Source organism: Rhinichthys klamathensis, unplaced genomic scaffold (assembly GCF_029890125.1).
Source record: "Rhinichthys klamathensis goyatoka isolate OS25496 unplaced genomic scaffold, OSU_Roscu_1.1 h1tg000105l_1, whole genome shotgun sequence".
Lineage (NCBI taxonomy): Eukaryota > Metazoa > Chordata > Actinopteri > Cypriniformes > Leuciscidae > Rhinichthys > Rhinichthys klamathensis.
In genome coordinates, this window is record NW_026606644.1 from 2,751,340 (window position 1) to 2,772,150 (window position 20,811).

General features: G+C 38.1%; 1 protein-coding gene across 1 annotated transcript in view; it reads right to left on the reverse strand.

Annotated features, from left to right (window-relative positions):
- The window catches only part of LOC130087267 (ephrin type-B receptor 1-B), a 280,806-nt gene that overhangs the window by 54,735 nt on the left and 205,260 nt on the right, over positions 1 to 20,811 (reverse strand). Inside the window, exons 5-6 of the mRNA XM_056253524.1 lie at positions 19,327 to 19,662; positions 4,153 to 4,277 (exon numbers count right to left, since the gene is read on the reverse strand). Of these exons, the coding sequence (XP_056109499.1) occupies positions 4,153 to 4,277; positions 19,327 to 19,662 (461 nt within the window). The remainder of the gene's footprint in view (positions 1 to 4,152; positions 4,278 to 19,326; positions 19,663 to 20,811) is intronic.

The window sequence follows — 20,811 nt, forward strand, 5'->3', positions numbered from 1 at the left end:
AATCACGATTCACGAATCACGATAAATACTTGTAATGTATCCAACGATACCCGACACTGATAGTTACCAATGGAAAATGGATATATGAAAAAGTACACACATCAGCGTTAATCTTTCTCTAAACATTACACTTGCCCTTCCCTCTGTCTCTGATTGGTTCACTGAGTGGCAGAATGGGCGTGGCCTGCTCATAAACATAGCAGACCTCGTGACAGCCGTCTGCGCCATCAGTCTGCTTCTTTACACCCTCTCCTAATCACAACCATGTAAACAACCTTTTAAAAAACCTGTTATCAAAACAATATTGCCAATATATTTCTAAAACATGAACAAGTCTGTAATTATAAGGTCTCAAAGAGCAGATGAGGTTGAAGCACCGAAACACGCTTTCCACATCGCTCATGTTTTCATGCCTAAAAGAAAGACGCATTAATGATATTTTCTGTGCGGTGTCTGATTCTGAAGTACCTTCCTCCTTCTCGCCTGTTTTATAAATCAGCATATGATTACACGACATGCATATTTATAAGGAAATAAGTGCTGCACTTGTGCTATTTGCATTTGAGTAAACTATTGTCGAGAGGAAAGAATAATCCCGGATATAGACATTATTATCCCCAAGCTTTTGATTAAACCAATTTTCATAACGTAGCTCATTTATCTTGCCAAACATCACTGCAGAAATGACAATAGTTAAAGATTTGTCCTCCAGAGAAATGTGCAGTTCAGTGTTTGTAGACTTCCGTCACTACATGAAAAAGAGAAAGTCTGTGCATGTGTTTTCTACTAATCAGGGCTGGGTGTAACAACTTACAAAATATAATTTCAATTAACAATGGTAAATTTAAACAGGAAATGAACGTCAGATAATGGTTTGTTAAAGGGTGTGTTCACACTCGTAGTTCGGTTCGCTTGGTTTGTTTGGTCAGGAGGACACACACAAAAAAAAAGAAACATTTAGTCCTGGTCCGCTTAGTGTTCACACTGGCATTATACCACCGAACCTAAAGGCATAGGAGTACGTTCACAACCTGATTGGTCGGCTTTTATTACGTATATTTCACGACGGAACTTACCAAACATCCAAAACAATGCTGTGTGCAGGGATAAATGTGCTCGTTGTGTGTGCGTAGCCTACATATGATGTTTTTTTTTACCAGCTGAGAACTCGTGAAGAGATTATAAAATGTGTCAAGGAGTCAAAACAGCGGGAGGAATTCGCAGATCTGCTGTGAGGAGACGTGGTTCTGATGCCGGTACCGAACTGTGATGGGCAACATCATGACTATGACGAGAAAAAAAACAGTATGTGTGACTGAGCATACAAGTCACATCTTGTGACATCATGTCCTGTTTTTGGTTCATGTAGCGTTTATATTTCATTCGAACCGCACCAGAGTTCGTTTGGAAGTGGACCAAAACCCATCTCCAGGGTTCTGATGTCAGCGTTACGATGTCACACTTATTCAAATGAACCGCACTAACAGAGCAATCACACTAGGGTTCATTTTAATTAAACCAAACCTGCCAAGTGTGAGAACACCCACAAATTATTGTGCTTTTTTATTTGGTTGACATATTGAGGTTGAGGCTGGGCAATATTGTGTATTGATAATTGTATTCATGATTCATGATACTACACCTGTGTTGATGCAACTAATTAACTAAAAAAAGTTAAGTAAAGTCAAAAAGCACCCATATGAAAAACACGTCAAACTCACTACACGGATCAAACAATCTGTCTATGCATTTGACAGCTAGATTAAACTATGGCCAGAGATTCATGTACAACAGCAAAGGTAATTTATGTTTTATGTTCTGAACATAAGTAATGAGTACTGTTATGGCTGTTCAATATGATTAATTTGTCAAACTATCCCATTACAATCTAAAAATACCTCAACATATTAATAATTAGAAACATTTTACATTTACATTTTTTCTTACAGACACACAGACCACAGAAAAGCTGAAATTTTAGAAACAGCTGGTGTATTTAAAAAACAAAATGCTGTCATCAAAAAGTTTTTGTATGAAAGTGGCGTGTAGAATATTTCGGTAACACTTTAGTTTAGGGTCCAATTCTCACTATTAACTAGTTGCTTATTAGCACACATATTACTAGGATATTGGCTGTTTATTAGTACTTATAAAGCACATATTAATGCCTTATTCTACATGCCCATATTCTACATCCCTTAATCCTATCCAAAACCTAAACTTAGCAATTACCTACTAACTATTAATAAGCAGTAATTAGGAGTTTATTAACATTTCAAAAAAACATCAGACAAGGAACAAGGCATAACTGCTGGCGAGAGGGTGTATATGTGTGTGATTGTGCATGTCCATCATGCTCTGCCATGATGTCTCTAAAAGGGGTGACGGCTGTAGAGCGTGTGTGTGTGTGTGTGTGTGTCAGCACAGGAGGCTCTGGAATCATTAGGTGTAATTGGTGTGAGAGGGTCTGTGTTTCAGCATCTCTCTGCAGGGACCGGCCCGGGAAACTGCTGAACCCGACCACCTGCCCGCCAATGCTGTCTCCTAGCAACCCACTGTACCTCACTTCATCATAATGACATCACAAAGGGGTCACTGAGACGTCCCTTCAATGCACTGTCTGAACAAACTTTCACTCTCCATTTTACTATTATAATGTCACATTTCAGACACACAATATTCAATAACAAACAAAAGCATGGCGGGACTTTTTGGCTGGAGATTATCCATCATGAAAGTGTCATTAAAATAATTTCTTTTTTAATACATTTATGGCTGTAACCATCAGATTTTAGGGTTGAACAATATTATCAACCAATCATTTCTCTATGATTTGAGGAGTAGGTCCCTGTAGTTTAGTAGAACATAGCTAAAATGTAACATAAAAGCATCAAATTCATAAATTCATAAAGACCCCTGTGGTGAAAATCAAGCTTCTAATGTTGTTTATATGTCTATGTGGTGTTTTTAATATGCTGTAAGACAAACCATGTGTGAATTCACAAGTCGACACCATTTTTTTGTATTTTCTCTTTAAAACTGCAGTGAGGTAAAGATATTTGGATAAAAGCATCAAATGAATAAATTCTTAAAGTCCCCCTATGGTGAAAATCAAGCTTTTAATGTTGTTTATATGTCTACGTGGGGTTTTTAATATGCTTTAAGACAAACCATGTGTAAATTCATAAGTCAACACCATTGCTGAGTATTTTCTCTTTAAAAGTGCAGTGAACCAAAGACAGTTTCAAAAACGCAGTTTGAAATCGCTGGTGTTTCTGATGTCACAAACTACTTTGAAACCAATCATGTGAACGAGTGGATCTCTGAGATTACATATTCATAGAACCGCATATAAAAAATGAGGCAAGGGTGTAGAGTTACATTCAAGCTATTTTAAGGCTTTCAAGGAAAAAACGTTTCAATATGTCATGTTGGTGATTAAAGATGTGTCTTTGAATACAGGGGGACTTTAAATGGTTATAGTTAGGGTTTGCAGTTCGATTAGCACTGTTTATTAAACCGAAATCTCGTTCCAGGACAAACAAATGACAGAACATATCCTAGTTGCCAACATCACAGCCACTATTTTAATTAGTTCATTGAAACAAATCAAATCTAAAATGAAATCGACCTTTCTTCCATTTGACACAATTGCAGTCCTGCATTACAAGTGTTAAAATGAATGTGACATGTGAAGAACACCCATAATTCTCTAGGAGGAATCCAGACAAAAGAGCAGTTTACCTCAAATGCAGCACACACACACACACACACACACACACACACACACCCACGCTGTCTTTTCATGTTTTTAGGGACTTTCCATAGACATAATGATTTGTATAAAGTTGTACAAACTGTATATTCTGTCCCCTAAACCTACCCGTCACAGAAAACATTCTGCATTTTTACATTTTCAAAAAAACATCCCTTAGTATGATTTATAAGCAGTTTCCTCATGGGCACTAAAAATGTCCACAAGGACAAGGATTTTGGATATTGGCATCTTTGTGGGTACATTTTGTCCCCATAATGTAGGGTTTACCAGTCCACACACACACTCACATGTGCACACACGCACACGTGCACACACACACACACACACACGCATACGCATGGACATACACACATGTACACACACACACACCTTACCTTCTCATAGTAGCGCAGCTCGTAATCGAGAATAATTCCATTAGGCTGTTCAGGCTGTGGCCATGACAACGTGATGCTTTTCATCGTAGAACTGACCTGATGCATTATGGGAACAATGGACGGAGCTGCAAAAGAGAGAGAGAGAGAGAGAAGAAAATCCAAGTGAATACAAAAATCATTCCAAACAGCCATCTTCCCTGCTGTGTGGACTGCTAGTGAATTGATCTGCCACTTTCAGAAATGGAGCACACACACACAGTATGATGAAAGAGTCAGACGAGAGGGTGATTGGACTTGTTTAATAGCTTCGTGAGAATGTGCCCTTTGCAATGGAAGCCCATTTCTCAGTTCAAGCGTTCTGATTGGCTACAGTGTGTTTCTCGCCTCTCCGTCTGTAAGGGAGACACACCTGAGTGAACATGCACAGCCTCCAAATTAACCCACTGCCCATTTCATTCCTCTCGCTCTCCCTCATTTCTTCCTGTTCTCCATTGCTTCGTCAAAGCGCTACAACTGTACGCTCAGCTGTTGTACCATCACACACACACACACACAGCCTGTTTTCACGGGTGAATAGACTGCAGTGAGCATACGGATGTCAAACAAGCGACTACACACACAGATACACACCCGCACCTGCTAAACGACACACATGCAGACATTTATGGATGGTCACACACAAATACACACATCAAAAAAAGGTAAACCATTTTCTATTACTTTTTCCAATGTTTGGGTGTCCTAATGGACTGGTGGTGAAACTTTTTAAGAGTGCCAGAGGTTCTGGGTTGTAGTCCACCTTTATATATATAGTTTTTTTTTACTAAAATCAATTATGTTTATCAGTTAATCAAGAGCATGGACATGTTTGTGTGCATTTTGTTTTGTGATTTCACCGCAACAAATGGAGTCGCCGCAACAGCGATAGATAGAAGAGCGCGTCTCTGTGAAGACTTTGCACGAGTCGCATGAGAACATCGCACTCGACATGATTTCAAAAACAACGCATTCCAGCACTGGATCACCTCTGATTTAACACAAACAAACTAAATTAACAATCTGGTCATCTGGAGATGTTTCCATTGTATTAGGTACAGTCACACTGCAAGATGTTAAAACAAAAAATGGTGGCGAGAAGATCAATTCTGGCCAAAAGTGATGGGGACATGTCCCACCCGCAAATTACGCCTATGTATATAGCAAATAAGACACCCTTATATGACCCTTCAACACACATGCACACAGGGTATTCAAATAACATCTTGTCTAGCAATCTCAGTCTGTCTCTACACATCATTCAGACTTCAATCTGATGCTTTTTAAAATGGTGACTCAAGCAAAGTGTCACCATGCTCTGAATCGTGGCCTTTGAGTCTCTCTCTCTCTCTCTCTCTCTCTCTCTCTCTCTCTCTCTCTCTCTCTCTCTCTCTCTCTCTCTCTCTCTCTCTCGTTCATGCTCTGTTGGCCCGTCTTTGCTCCACATTAGCAATTACTGGCTGTGCTCTCTCTCTCTCTCTCTCTCTCTCTCTCTCTCAAACACACACACAGCTGCGGTGAGGCTGAGAGGTGAAATTGCTTTTCTGCAGTTTTTGTATCCCCATGTTGAGAGAGGATCCACCTTCTAAACAACACACACACACACACACACACACACACAAAAAGCAGTTATTACCACTCCACACATTGTGTAGCAAAACTGAGATTTCCAGCCCTCACTGTGTGTGTGTGTGTGTGTGTGAGAGAGAACTTTGTGATCAATTTTTAATTTTCTTATCTAAAGCACCGCAGAAGCTCCAATCCCCTTCCTTATAAATCCACAAGCACACACACACACAGCTGCTGACTCTTATTTTTCCTGTACATCCACTGCGCTGCCACATTTAAAAAATAAATAAATAACAATAATATAAAGTATTGTATAATGTGTACAAATATAACATATAAAAATATATAAATATGACAAATACTAGAACAATTATAAATCACAGTAATGATGATAATAATAATAATACAACATAATATGACATAAGTAAAATAAAAATAAATTGTAAGATTATAAAATATAAATTATAAATACATATTCTATCAAATTAATAAAGAGCACGGTCAGGAACAACTTGACTTGATTAAAATCACCCTGTCTGACAGCACGATCCTCTGGTTGGTGTTCATGCATTTAGCCATTTATTGCTTTGCTGGAGGGCAACTTGTGAGTAAATGTCTGATCTAATACGGCTCAAAGTCTGAATATTTATTACACAACACTGGACGAATGTGTGTTTGTGTGTGTATCGTGTGCCTGCCAAAACACAAGCGAGAGGTTTTCCTGTGGTTTCCGCCTCGCAGCTGGCAGGAATCCTCCATCCTGACAAAGATTTGTGACTGCTCTCCTCTCATCATCCCCCTCTTCCCCCTTCTACTCATCTCACACCATCCACATGTCTCCTCTCTTCTTCTTTCCTGCATCTGGTCCTCAACAGGACGACTACTTCAACATTAATCACAGTCACACTCCCTGCCAAACACACGAAAGTGAGAAACAAAGCAAGAAAGACAAGAGAGAAAACAACAGTTTCTAGACCAAGAAAACTATATGACTAAAGTACACCAAGTTTTTAAATATTTCTGCTTAAAACTGAATTTAATAATTATGTCATTTATAGGCCTATATCTATTGGCATAAATGTGTAGTATTCATTGATTGTGAACTGCTCTGAAACCATGAGAACATGCAACACATTGCTACCTTGAATTCATTTAAAGAGGACCTATTTATATTAGCCTATGCATTTTTACAGTCTTTGGTGTGTAATGTGGCTGTTTGAACATGAAAAAGTTCTGCAAACTTACAAAGCACAAAGTCACTCCAAAGAGAGTTATGCTCTTTATTAGTAAAACCATTTCTGAACTCATATTGTAGTCTTGAGCTTTTTTCTAGGAACGTCTCGTCACAGTATTCCTCGTTTAAACAATCCCCACCCAAGGTGTACGGGGGGAAAAAAAGAGGCAGAGACCTTGTTGAGTTGCGTTAGTAGTGTGTTGAAACTCTAAGTTATGGTAAGAGGCGTGATATTTCTGCAAAACATTATGCGGGTCACCAATCACAACACACTGGTCCAATCGACCAATCAGAGCACATTGTGGTTTCCAGAAGGAGGGGCTTCATAGAGACAGGAACTAAACAGAGTGTTACTGACAGACTGGGAAGACACACACCCACACACACCCTGTGAGAGAACGAGTGAGAGTGTCTTGAAGAGATTAATAGGGTGTGACTGTCATCCAGACACTGATAGTATGTACTAGACCCATAAAACCCACCCTGAGTGACAGCTGAATACAACTCACCCCATGCTTTTCTCTCTCACTGTCTCCATCTCTCTCATTACTCAAGCACACGGATTATTTTCCATTCTTGCCCTCTGCCAACCGAACATTATATTCTATAAACATAAATCTAATAAAGAATAATATTAACATAAAAAACATGGGTTCGTTCTCCATTTGGTGATGATGTTTACAGCATGTCTGCTGTGGTTAGTTGATGCAAATGCAATTTAGAAGATCTGTTTTAGTTTATGGCTGCACTGCCGTTACTATTGAATAAAGTGAGTCTTAGAGCAATTACGAACCTGAGAAACTTTCCAAATTCATTTATGCTGAGCTTGATGGGGAGATTTATTGATCTTCTGTGCGATAGTCTCTCTTTCATATGGATGGATTCAAACAACTATTCTTCTCCAGCTGGTTTATGTTCTGTTTTTCTCCTGAGTTTATTGTTGTGGCTCATGGGAACAGTGTTTGCTGGTAATTGGTTTCGTAACGCGCTTGGCCATGATGGGGTGATTGTGGTTTGTGCTTTGAATGAAAGAGATTAAGAGAGCATATATATATATATATATATATATATATGGTAATATTGTGAAATATTATTACAATTTAAAATTATGTTTTTAAAAATGTTTTCTAATTTAATATAATTTATCTCTGTGATGCAAAGCTGAATTTTTATCAGCCATTACTCCTGTTTTCAGTGTCATGCATGCATTTATACATATATACATACAGTATATATATATATACACTCACCGGCCACTTTATTAGGTACACCTGTCCAACTGCTCGTTAACACTTAATTTCTAAGCAGCCAATCACATGGCGGCAACTCAGTGCATTTAGGCATGTAGACATGGTCAAGACAATCTCCTGCAGTTCAAACCAAGCATCAGTATGGGGAAGAAAGTTGATTTGAGTGACTTTGAACGTGGCATGATTGTTGGTGCCAGAAGGGCTGGTCTGAGTATTTCAGAAACTGCTAATCTACTGGGATTTTCACGCACAACCATCTCTAGGGTTTACAGAGAATGGTCCGAAAAAGAAAAAACATCCAGTGAGCGGCAGTTCTGTGGGCGGAAATGCCTTGTTGATGCCAGAGGTCAGAGGAGAATGGCCAGACTGGTTCGAGCTGATAGAAGGGCAACAGTGGTTGAAATAACCACTCGTTACAACCGAGGTATGCAGCAAAGCATTTGTGAAGCCACAACACGCACAACCTTGAGGCGGATGGGCTACAACAGCAGAAGACTCCACCGGGTACCACTCATCTCCCCTACAAATAGGAAAAAGAGGCTACAATTTTCAAGAGCTCACCAAAATTGAACAGTTGAAGACTGGAAAAATGTTGCCTGGTCTGATGAGTCTCGATTTCTGTTGAGACATTCAGATGTTAGAGTCAGAATTTGGCGTAAACAGAATGAGAACATGGAACCATCATGCCTTGTTACCACTGTGCAGGCTGGTGGTGGTGGTGTAATGGTGTGGGGGATGTTTTCCTGGCACACTTTAGGCCCCTTAGTGCCAATTGGGCATCGTTTAAATGCCACGGCCTACCTGAGCATTGTTTCTGACCATGTCCATCCCTTTATGGCCACCATGTACCCATCCTCTGATGGCTACTTCCACCATGTCACAAAGCTCTAATCATTTCAAATTGGTTTCTTGAACATGACAATGAGTTCACTGTACTAAAATGGCCTCCACAGTCACCAGATCTCAACCCAAAAGAGCATCTTTGGGATGTGGTGGAACGGGAGATTCGCATCATGGATGTGCAGCCGACAAATCTGCGGCAACTGTGTGATGCCATCATGTCAATATGGACCAAACTCCCTGAGGAATGCTTCCAGCACCTTGTTGAATCTATGCCACGAAGAATTGAGGCAGTTCTGAAGGCAAAAGGGGGTCCAACCCGTTACTAGCATGGGGTACCTAATAAAGTGGCCGGTGAGTGTATATATATACATATATATATAAACATATAATGCAGACTCACACATAGATTTGCGTAGCTATCTAAATGGGGACATTGCATAGACTTCTGTTGTTTTCATAAGAAGCTAGCTACAAAAACTATAACCTAACCCTAACAGAAAACTTTCTGCATTTTTACAGTTAAAAAAAAATCTGTATTACTTATTATGCCTTTTTACAAATAAAGAAATCCCCAAAAAGAGGTTTTTGGAGTTTTTGTCGGGTCTAGCTCACTTCTGGGTACAAATGTGTCCTATATACACATTTATGTTCAACCATTCCCAGAATCCACCACATCATGGCAGATGGATTTATTCAAATGTTGGGAGTGCCAAAAGACAACAATGAATAAATAAAATAGAGAAGATCAAACATTGCTGATAGCCTTCGGCTTCCTGTTTGGTGTATCATGGGGATAAAGTACAGCAGTTATGAACAAAAGTGTAGGAAATGGAATTGCTTATAAAGTGGGAGGAACAAGCCATCACACGAAATGTCTGCTGACAATCCTGTTTCCTAAAGCAGAGAAAAAGACATTATTTTGAAATAAATAACGACACAACCTACAGTACAGGAGGATGGAAAGCAGCTTTAAGTCTCCAAATGGCAAGTGCTTGAAAACAACAAACACTCCTACGCTCTTTCAGCACAGACGTTATCAAATGTCCTGAGTGCTGGAGAGATTTACAGACGTGCTCACTTCTCTAAATGGACGTTTGCCATTCCTCTGACCCCCGAGGGTGGGCAGATAGGAGACAATGGCTGAAATGAATCATTGTGTCTTATAGAGTTTAGGGAAACAACCAAATAGACTCAGTAATAGAATAGCAAGTCGTGAGCATCTAGGGTTTACGTAAGTTCAACACACTAAATAATTGAACAAAAATGTCCATTTTCAACTCATTAAGCATAAAATACACACAATAAAAAGTTCTTTTTAGTGTTTCATTGGATTCTGTACTCCGTGTTCTCTATAAATAATCCCATGAGACCAACATAAGTGGATAGTTCAGAATAGTTCAATAGTACGTTTCTAGAGTAGGAAGACAAAAATTTCAATGAACGATGTAATGAAAACAGCCTTGAATATTGTATAGCTTCAGAAGCTTTGGAATATACAGTAGTGACCAAAAGTGATGTGTGGCCTAGGAAAATTTACATCTTCACCCGAAATTCAAATATTATTGCGTAGTTGTGCTTGGAGTCTTTTGTGTGTGTGTGTGTGTGTGTGATAACGCAATGAAACATGCCAAATTGTGCGGACATAATTTTTGGCCAGGCTGTCATACAAATAAATTATGATCATACAGTACATGCAAAAACAAGAGAACCAATGAAACAATAATACCTATGGTGTAGTCAGTGTATACTTTTTCCTGTGAGCTGCTTGTTTTTCTATGCATTTTTTTTTTTGCATAGTGAAAAAAAACCCTCTAGCTGTAGTTTGTCTTTCTTGTCAAATTATTTTGTCAGAAAAATCCCTTAACCAAGTTTACTGTTTTGTTCTTCCATTGTATTTAAAAAATCTAAAATATGTTCCTGATATTTTGATGGTTTAATCAAATCTGAGAAAAAAAAAAATCACATTTGGCCGCTACTGTAGTGTACAGCTCACATTGGACTAGTTCTGGAGCTTTCTTGTTATTTTTCAAGCTTGACAGCCACTGGTTACCATTTATTTGCATGGTTTAGAGAGAAATGAAGGTGCATAGACAATTTATCTACAGAATTACCATTTTTAATCTAGAACAGTGTGTCCTTCATCCAGTTTTGTGTCCAGTCAGGGACAGAATACACTTTTAAATCGGCTATATTGATGAGGGAATCACCAGACACACAGACCAGATGCCAGTCTAGGAGTTTAATAACACTCCAGAGCCGCAGGGCTGGCAGTCACTGGTTTTATATTCTGTACTCTTTGCCCAAGTCAAGTCACATTTATTTATATAGCGCTTTATACAATACAGATTGTTTCAAAGCAGATTTACAATGATAAAAGGAAAATGATGCTTTTCGGCTGTTGTTTAGCTGAAGTCAGTTTAGAGTTGATTCAGTTCGGTTGTAAAGATCATCAATTATTAAATTAGTTCATTTCATCTATAAAGCAGTTCTGCAAAAAAAAATGATGTCATCGTCCAGCTCAGTTCAGTTCTCATACAACAGCATAAGAACAGTCAGATGTTGAATATTAAGTATGTGTTTTATCTATCTGTCCCTCTATTCCTACACCAGAAGTAGATGGTTTATATCATATTTTATTTATTTGTTTGTTTATTTTTTGCATCTGTAGCTTAGGACTAAAATAAAAGAGATATATTACATACCATGATAATATAGAGTGGGATACAAAAGTCTGAGAGAAATAGAGAAGATGCTTTTATTTAATTTTTTTAATTTTTTTTAATCTTGATTATTAAAACATTTAATTCTAAAAATATTACAAAATTAATGATGTAGCGTTAAACATAAAACATTAAATAATTACACACACACACACACACACACGCACACACACACACACACACACACACACACACACACACACACACACACACACACACACACACACACACACACACACACACACACACACACACACACACACACACACACACACACACACAGTCTAATCAAAGATCTGCAACCAGTCTCATTCAGATCAGAACAATTTGGAGGGGAAACAAATCTTTTCATCAGACTAGATGTAAACCGCCATGATTTATAGATTTCAAAAATCAATAACTGCAGTAACAATCCCCCCAGTGTAACATACATTTAAAAAAAAACACCTTTACAACTCAGTTAATTCATTTGTTTATTCCTCCTTGCAGGAAATAGAGGCTCTACATTCATTGATACACATTGATTAAGCTGTCATATGTCCTTAGCAATTATTTCTAATTGACACTGACTCCAAATACACATGAAATGTAATATTAAGATGAAAGGAAAGACTGTAAGATAAGATGGCACCCATGCAGCTGAAGTCTTCACCGATGTTCCCAGCAGCCATTTGCGAGTTTTGTGGACACTATGAGGACGTGTTTCTTCACTCTAGCTGTGGAAACACGGATGTTGCGCTTTTGTGTTGCACACAAGCTTTCAAAAAAGTTGACAAATAGCAACCTACAGACTATATAATGTGCAATAACTACACCCTCTATGCATCTGAAAGGTCAGCTCCTACCCCCACCCCACCTGTCCTGCCATATGTGCCCAGACCAATAGCACCAAGTGCAGTTTGCAAATGCCAAACACTCACTGGGTGTTTTCTTCTCCAAACCACTGAACCCATAGAGAAACAGAAGGTGCCTCCGGGTGAATAAACAGCCCAGTTCAGCGCTTGACCTGTTACACTGAAAATAACCACATTAGCCGCCACCACCCCGTGACATTTTTCATCTCATTCACTCAGTGGGAAAATATTAGTCTGTTTATATGTTTATATTTGTTTTTTCTAGAAAGTATAGCAGCTAAATACTGCGTAAAGTCACTGTAAATATAAAAGTAATTATTAGATTGTGGGGTAACACTTTAGGGTCCAATTCTCACGATTAACTAGTTGCTTATTAACATGCACTAGGATATTGGCTGTTTATTAGTGCTTATAAAGCACATATTAATGCCTTATTCTGCATGACTATATTATACATCCCTTAATCCTACCCAATACCTAAACTTAATTACCTACTAACTATTACTAAGCAGTATTTAGGAGTTAATTGAGGAAAAAGTCGTAGTTAATAGTTAGTTAAGGGTTAGTTAATAGTGAGAATTGTACCCTGCTTATTAAAAATAAAATTAATACAATAATACCATTTTTTTTGTATTGTAGCTTCATTTAGGTTTATATAATATGAAAATTAGGCATAACTTTTTTAAATATTCATGAAATATATGATATGACAATTTAACAGACAATATTACATTGTATTTTTAACACGTTTATGCAAATTAGGCATACACACATATATATATATATATATATATATATATATTAGGGGTGTAACGATACATGTATTCGTCCCGAACCGTACGGTACGGATGTCACGTCATTCAGTCACAGGCGACCCACACTCCAATCCAGAAGGGGGCGCGCGCAGCAGTGCAACGCTGTTTGCTACCAAGCGCAAACTGAGAAGAAACAATTACTCTGTATGTTTGTTTACATCTCTCAACCAGTGTTTCAACTGTGGAAAGATATCAATAAAACAGCTTGAGAATAATATCTCACGTATCATTACATTTACCTCAGGCATTTAGTGTCGACAGCAGGTAAGAGAGAACTCTAGAGAGAAGCATTTTGTATATGCACTTTATCATTATATTTACTTAACCTGTTAGTAATGTCTTATTATTTAATGTATGTTTAAATAAATTTGTCATGAAAACAATTAAGTTATGACAGACAATGTATTTGTAAATGATTATATTTCAAAAATTAATTGGAGTAGAAAATTAACTTTATAATTAGATTTAGACGTTAATGCAAATCCTGCCTTATATATTTAAAAATAAATAGCAACTGAATGTAATAATTTGGGCTCTGTTGTTAATTGTAACCTTTAATATTATAGTAATGTGTAATTAAGGACTCGCTATAGTTTACAGCATTAGCTAAGACAGATAAAAACAATCTTTTGTGTTTAGTTTTCTCCCCCCTGCTGTTCCGAACCAGTACCGAACCGTCATGTTTGCATATCGTTACACCAATATATATTCTAGAACAAATGTACTCTTTGTTCTAGAAAATGTGAACGGACCCTCTTTATCAAAATCGTACTGTTTCCCCCAACGGATCCATGAATTCCAGTTGAGATCCAGAGCTGTCCTACTAAACCACTGAACTGTGCTTTTTCAAACCAGCTCTTTTGAAAACCTCTTTCACCCAGCTTTCAAGGATGAAATAAAATCCTGACTAAGCTTTAATTACTTTTAAACACCTATAGTCTCCTAACCTCCCCAAGACTGAGCATGCAGCATCTGCATTCCTTCTCCTGTTTTTCATCTCGTTCTTCCCCCATTTGGCATTTCCATCAGGTACAAGAAGTACAGGTACACAATTACTGCTTACCTCCGAGACCCCTGCGCATGGGAAGGGCCCATTAACAGCAAAAGACTCATTACGGTCTCCAAAAGCGATAACAACGGAGGAGAGCATGGCTCTTAAGTATCTATCTGTCAAGAGCACCGTTTAACCGTCACACACACACAGCAGCGGCCATTAGAGCCGAATGTTAATCAGGTTTATTTACCTCGTCGTTCTGCTCTCGTACACACAGAAGAAGGAGGAAAACTCGGCAGGTGTCTGATTCCGTGTTATGATCTTTTTGTTTGTTTGCTCCGACTCTTAGTGTCACAAGAGGAGCGATTACAAGACACTCCGCTGCAGATCGTGTGCAGTCATGTTTGAACTGCTTCTCAACGACTCAGTTCAGCTGGAAACAAGCATCGCACTGAAGCTCCAATTACGCAAATTAACTCCAATTAGACTGGATCAAAACAAGCACACTAACAGGTGATCGAGACAGGACTAATCACAGTTTAAGAGGAAATAGTTATAGTTTTCCTTTGCAAAACAAAGCCAAACAGAGAGATGCTGTGTAGACTCTTGAAATAAGAAATACTGCTCCTCACATCGAAGAAATAGTTTGCCCGGAAATGAAAAGTCTTTTATCGTTTACTCACCATTCATGTCGCCCCCATAGACTGTAAAAAAATGTGGACGTAGTGTCCGTGACGTCACCCGTAGGTTTCTGAAGAGCGTTTTTGAAGCCTAAAGTGGGCGGGGCCGGCCGTCGCCATCTTGGCAGCGCGTCACCTCTCGTCACTCCCGGATAAATGAAAATGGGCAAAGAGGCGGGACGTGGGTGGAGCTGAGGTGCTAATGCTATATGCTACTGGCCTCGCGCTAAAGTGACAGCTGATTGAAGAAGTAAAGCCGATAGTTAAAGTTCATGTTTTTGCCCTTCGAAATATTATAATAGTTAAAAGACATAACTAAAAGTGAGACTGTGTATCGTGATGTATTATTATTCTGCTATAAAAATGTATTATCATGCAGTAACTTACAATATTGCTCTGAGCTTGTGCGTGTGACAGTGATTCAAGCGCATACATGTCAGTCAGCATGGCATCGCACGTCAAGTCCGTAAAGAGCTTTATTGAGTCCATTTTAAAATCTGATTTTGGCCGCCTCTCAATTTCTCAAATGGGTTAAACCAAAGATATTACCTCAGAAGTTCAAGTAAATGTACTAGAAATCTGCACCTCATTCAAGGGTGTGCATCTAACGTTACTGCATGGACGGAGAGAAAGCACTGTCACTTGCCGGATTTCATCTGACGGTACTTTTTATTTAACACTAAAAAGTTAAATAGCATATCTGTTCCGGTAGAGCAACAGTAGCGCATAACGAGTGTGGTCTCTATATCTATAGACGTTTTTAGCAACGAAATTGTCAGACATCCATTAACGTTAGTGTATGCGAGGAAAACAACTGGAAATACAGCGCTGGTTGTTCTCTCCATACTCGACAACGATGGAATCCAACGGCGTGGGCGAAGGTATAATGTGTGTATTAAATTGTATGAAATAATCCCGAAAAAAGCACAAACACGGCAGAGATGGCAAGTACAGCAGCTTCTGGAATTAGCTGAGAGTGACGCTAACAGACAGCAGACAAACGGCCGCAATCCACCTGTCACTCAAGTGGCCATGCCCTTAATTATGCAGGCTTAATATAATTTAAACGGATGAGTTGTAAAAAAATTCACCCCCCTCACAGTTGTCATGAAGGGCAAAATAAGCTATAAAGACCAAAACCACTTTTTGCTCCAGGCTGTAAACATGTTTTTTTCTGCTCTAAAGTTGGGCATTTTAACATGGGGGAGATGCAGATTTGACTCACTTTTGTAGCCTGCCTCTAGCAGTCAGTAGATGAATTGCAGTTTAATTCACTTCCGTGTTGGTTTCAAGAGAGAGACCGGGAGGTTGCCGCTTGGTCGCCCCAAACCTGACTTTTTCTTATGTAAAACACAAATGGAAAAATGGTCGCTGTTTTCCATGCAATTACATTGAATGGACACTAAAACATTCAAGCTTCATGAACAGTATTTCAAATTTTTCTGAAGCCATATGATATCTTTAGGTGAAGAAAGTTATAAAAAATTATGTTTTTTTTAATGACAATCTTCCCAAATCAGTGAACAAATCATTCAGATAATTGTTCTTCTTCTTGTGAATCACTAGAAAGATCTAACTCAACAGAATAATTCATTCACAAAACAAACATTGCTAATGACTGGAATTGTGGGCTGAGATTCTAACACAAAGATACTGTATTTCTTCCAGCTGATGAACGATAAAAACATTGATAATCACAATCCACCCGACTTTAATAAGTCTGGGCATTTAAAGCGGCAGATGACATATTTGGTGTGGGTGCTAATGTAGTTGTCGTTATACTTATCTTTATAGTTCTCATTCTTGGTGTGAATATTCTTTTAATATAAATTTTATTAAAAGAACAACTCTAATACTGACATAATACTGTCTAATACTGCCTTGATAAAGCTAGTTTCCAATGAACATGCCTCAATAAGACCATGAAACTTCAAAAATGATACAAACGGCAACGATGTTCCACATCCTGTTATGTTTAGGCAACAGAATCTTGTATTTCTGTCATTACTTCAAAACATAAGAGCAAAAATCCCCCTCAAATCCAAGACAAAGCTTCTAATCTACATAACAGGGGAGCTATAGAAAGATATAGCTGCTGGCAGATTTATACTGCATTTGGCTTCTTTTGTTGGTCTCTAACTGACTGTTTCTGACTCACACATCTAAACAAACCCAAACACAATCCCTCTTCTCCTTGTCCACAAGGTATATATATATATATATATATATATATATATGGTATTTACTAAACCTGTTACATTGTTTCAAATCTATACTTTTCCATGATTATTTAAAAATATTATGCATAATTTGCATATAATTATTTTGATAAAACAAAATAAATGTTTAGTTTGCATTACATCCTATTGAAGGTAAAGTATGACGAGTGTTTGGGTCCAAACAACATTGGACCCAATTGACTTCCATTATATGGGAATAAAAAAAAAATCTAAATATCTCTATTCTCTTTCACAGAAGCTTAAATAATTATAACTTTTGAACTATCCCTTTTAGGAAAAAGTAAATTTTTCATAATACCTAAGCCTGAGTATTAAACTGCAACAATTAAGTTACACACATGAACCTCAAATTGGTTGATTTGTTGAGGGCAGTTGTAAGAACATTTGACTTGGACCTGCCAAAAAAAAACTAAAACCTGGCAACCACCCTAGCAACCACAAAACAATGTAATAAAATCACTTATCAACCACATAGGAATGCCTTGACATCCATCCAGCACTTTAGCATGAGCGAGTTCCTTTTTTACTTGTGTTGTGTAAAAAAACAAACAAACAAAAGGAATCGAAACAGGGTGCAGCTGTCAGCAAGCACTGCCATACATTCAAACTTAATTTGTTCTCATAGCTGGGACTGAAAGTTTCCTCGTTTTGAGGATGAAAATCTCCCCCGCACGCTAAATTATCCACAAGCGCTCGCTTTGATCCGGGAGGGGGCCACAACGGAAGCAGCTAAACTCTCAGCGCTACAGTTCTGGGTGCCCTCGTTTCAGGGCTGAATGTATTAAGGAATAGTGACACGATCAAGGCTGTTTTTTTTCATACTGGTCCCGCTGATAAAGATGAAAGCGCCGAACCAGACGAATGCATCCCAGCGAGATCGGCACAAACTTCTAACATACCAACTGCTGTGATACTTCTGTAGAGCTATTCAGTGAAAGCAGGAAATTGAGATGGCAGGGGAAGTAAGTAAAGGAGGTGGAAAAAGATGGAGAAAGATGGGCTGCCCTCGAAAAACTGAAAGAGGAGCCCTCAAGGAAATGATGAGGATGCATATCTTTTAGCGTAGGTCAAACTAGGTGATGTTTTCAATTTTGACTTCCTGCACAGTCCAGTGAGCAGCTTTAAATGTTGAAACGGAGTACTTCAGTCTCAATATCCTTCAGTCAGTGGTATCGAGGCCAAATGACCACTTGGAGCCTTTTTTAATGGAAATGAAAGAAGAAACTAGATTGGAGGTAATAAAAATAGTAACGAAAGCAGAAAAATAACTGGTCAAAATGTATACGAGTATGTGACAGAACATAAAGGGGGGAAAAAAAACATTTTACTAGCACACAAGTGCTGGTTGCATTTTTTTTTAAATAAGAAATTGTAAAATATTCAAAACTAACCCTACAATATCATTTATTTTTTTGATTTTCTTTGCTTAAAAAGTAGCAAAAAATGTTTAAATACACACACACACACACATTATTGTGTATTTTGAAAAATCACATTATTACCACATGGCACAAGCTGATTTGGCTTCTGCTGATCCTGCAGCCAATGAGATTGCTTGCTCAACATTTAAATAGTCTGGTGCAGTGTTTGCTGTAGGCTAGTCCTGTAGCCTGCTATCAGACTTCCTCTGAAGCTAGTTCCTCCTAAATTAGTTTAAATCAAGATCAGTTAAACCAATAAAAACACTGCACCAGTCAAGACAGTTTACCTCCAACAATAACCGTCTTAACTATCTAAATGTAACTAGCTTGTACAGGTAACACACCCGAACTGATCATTCTAAAACTGATTAAGACTTGATTCCATTTTTGGAATATGAACTGGTCTAAACTGTTTCTTCATCAGCAGGGTTATTCTGTTGCTGTGGGCTGTATTGATTGCATAAGCTTGTTTAATCAAGCATAATCTTGTTTGGCTTCATAAAAGAGTAATCACTCACCAGCCTGGTTGGTCGTGATGTCTATGGAGACGTGCTGGGCAGGATACGGGCTCTTGTTGGTGACACCGTTGACCGCCTGGATCTCAAACGTGTAGAGAGTGTGTGCCAGAAGGTTACTGATGAAGACTCTGGTTTCGGTCAGTCCCAGCTGCCGGGGCTGAAATTCCACATTATCATCGCAATGGGAACAGGATCGGCGGTCCGCTTGGCATTTCTTACAAACAATATTGTACATGACGTCCTCGCGCCCGCCTGTCTCACGCGGGGAGTGCCACTCCAGAGTCACGGAGGTCTCGTTCACGATGGAGATGACATTTCTTGGCCCAGAGGGAACACCTGACGAGAAAGTAAAGAAACGTGAGAATACTGAAATTCATTAAGCAAACTATGAAAATGATGCTGCGAAAGAAATGTTGTTAATGCCAGTGGGAGAAAAGGAAGAGCGTTTTTGTGCTACTAAAGAGATAAAGATAGCATTTGCATTTGTCTAGGCTCTTTAAATTACATTGCTGTAATTGCAGTGCAGTAATTACAACTCTTACATTGGCTTTTTATTAAATTACATTAATTTCTACACTTGAATAATAGAAAATGAGTCATTTTAGATTCAGTTGAAAAACTAATACCTTTAGAAGACATTTAATTGCATGATATGCTTACCTCAGTGAAATAAAACATAAGATTATATATAAGAATGAGAGCACTTTTCTTTCATGGCTAAATGAAAATCATTTTAGCATTTCAATTCCTCTCTTGAAGCAATAGTTCACCCAAAAATGAACATCTATTATAATTTACTCACCTTTATGCCATTACAAACCCATGATTTCCTTTCCTCCACTGAACACAAAAGGTGAAATTTAAGAGAATTGGACAGCTCACACACGTTCATCCAGTTACAAAGAATGGAGACTGGAGTTTCATGCAGCTGTGCAACGGAGCCAATATCTATATCTGCATCTGTAACAATCTCAGAATTATTTGTATCTGTATACAGATATATCCGGAAGCGTGCGGGGCTTTAACCAGAAGTTCGTTTTCATTTAACAAATATGCCTTGTAGAAATCATAAAATAATTTGTTTAATTATATTTTATTATAATAAAAAAATTATTTAAATAGTCTATCTTCTAATTAAAATATTAATATTAAATGTTAAATAAAAATGAAAAATAAATAAATCTTAATGACATTTTTTTTTCTCACGGCTCGATTGGACTCCTGTCATGTCAAAAGTGATACGACTTTTCAGTTTTATTGATGTCGCCATCTTTGATATTACTTTGGTCACAGTCACTATGGTTACTGGTAAAATAATACTGGCTTAAATCCTGTTGCACATTCAATACAGACAGTATTCGAGGCACTACTTTAAATAAATGCAGTTGTCAATCCCAAAAAACTGACAGTGTGAAGTCATAAAGTTTTGGAATGACATGAGGGTTAATTTCTGGGTGAACTAATCTGTTACATTCCCCAATGATA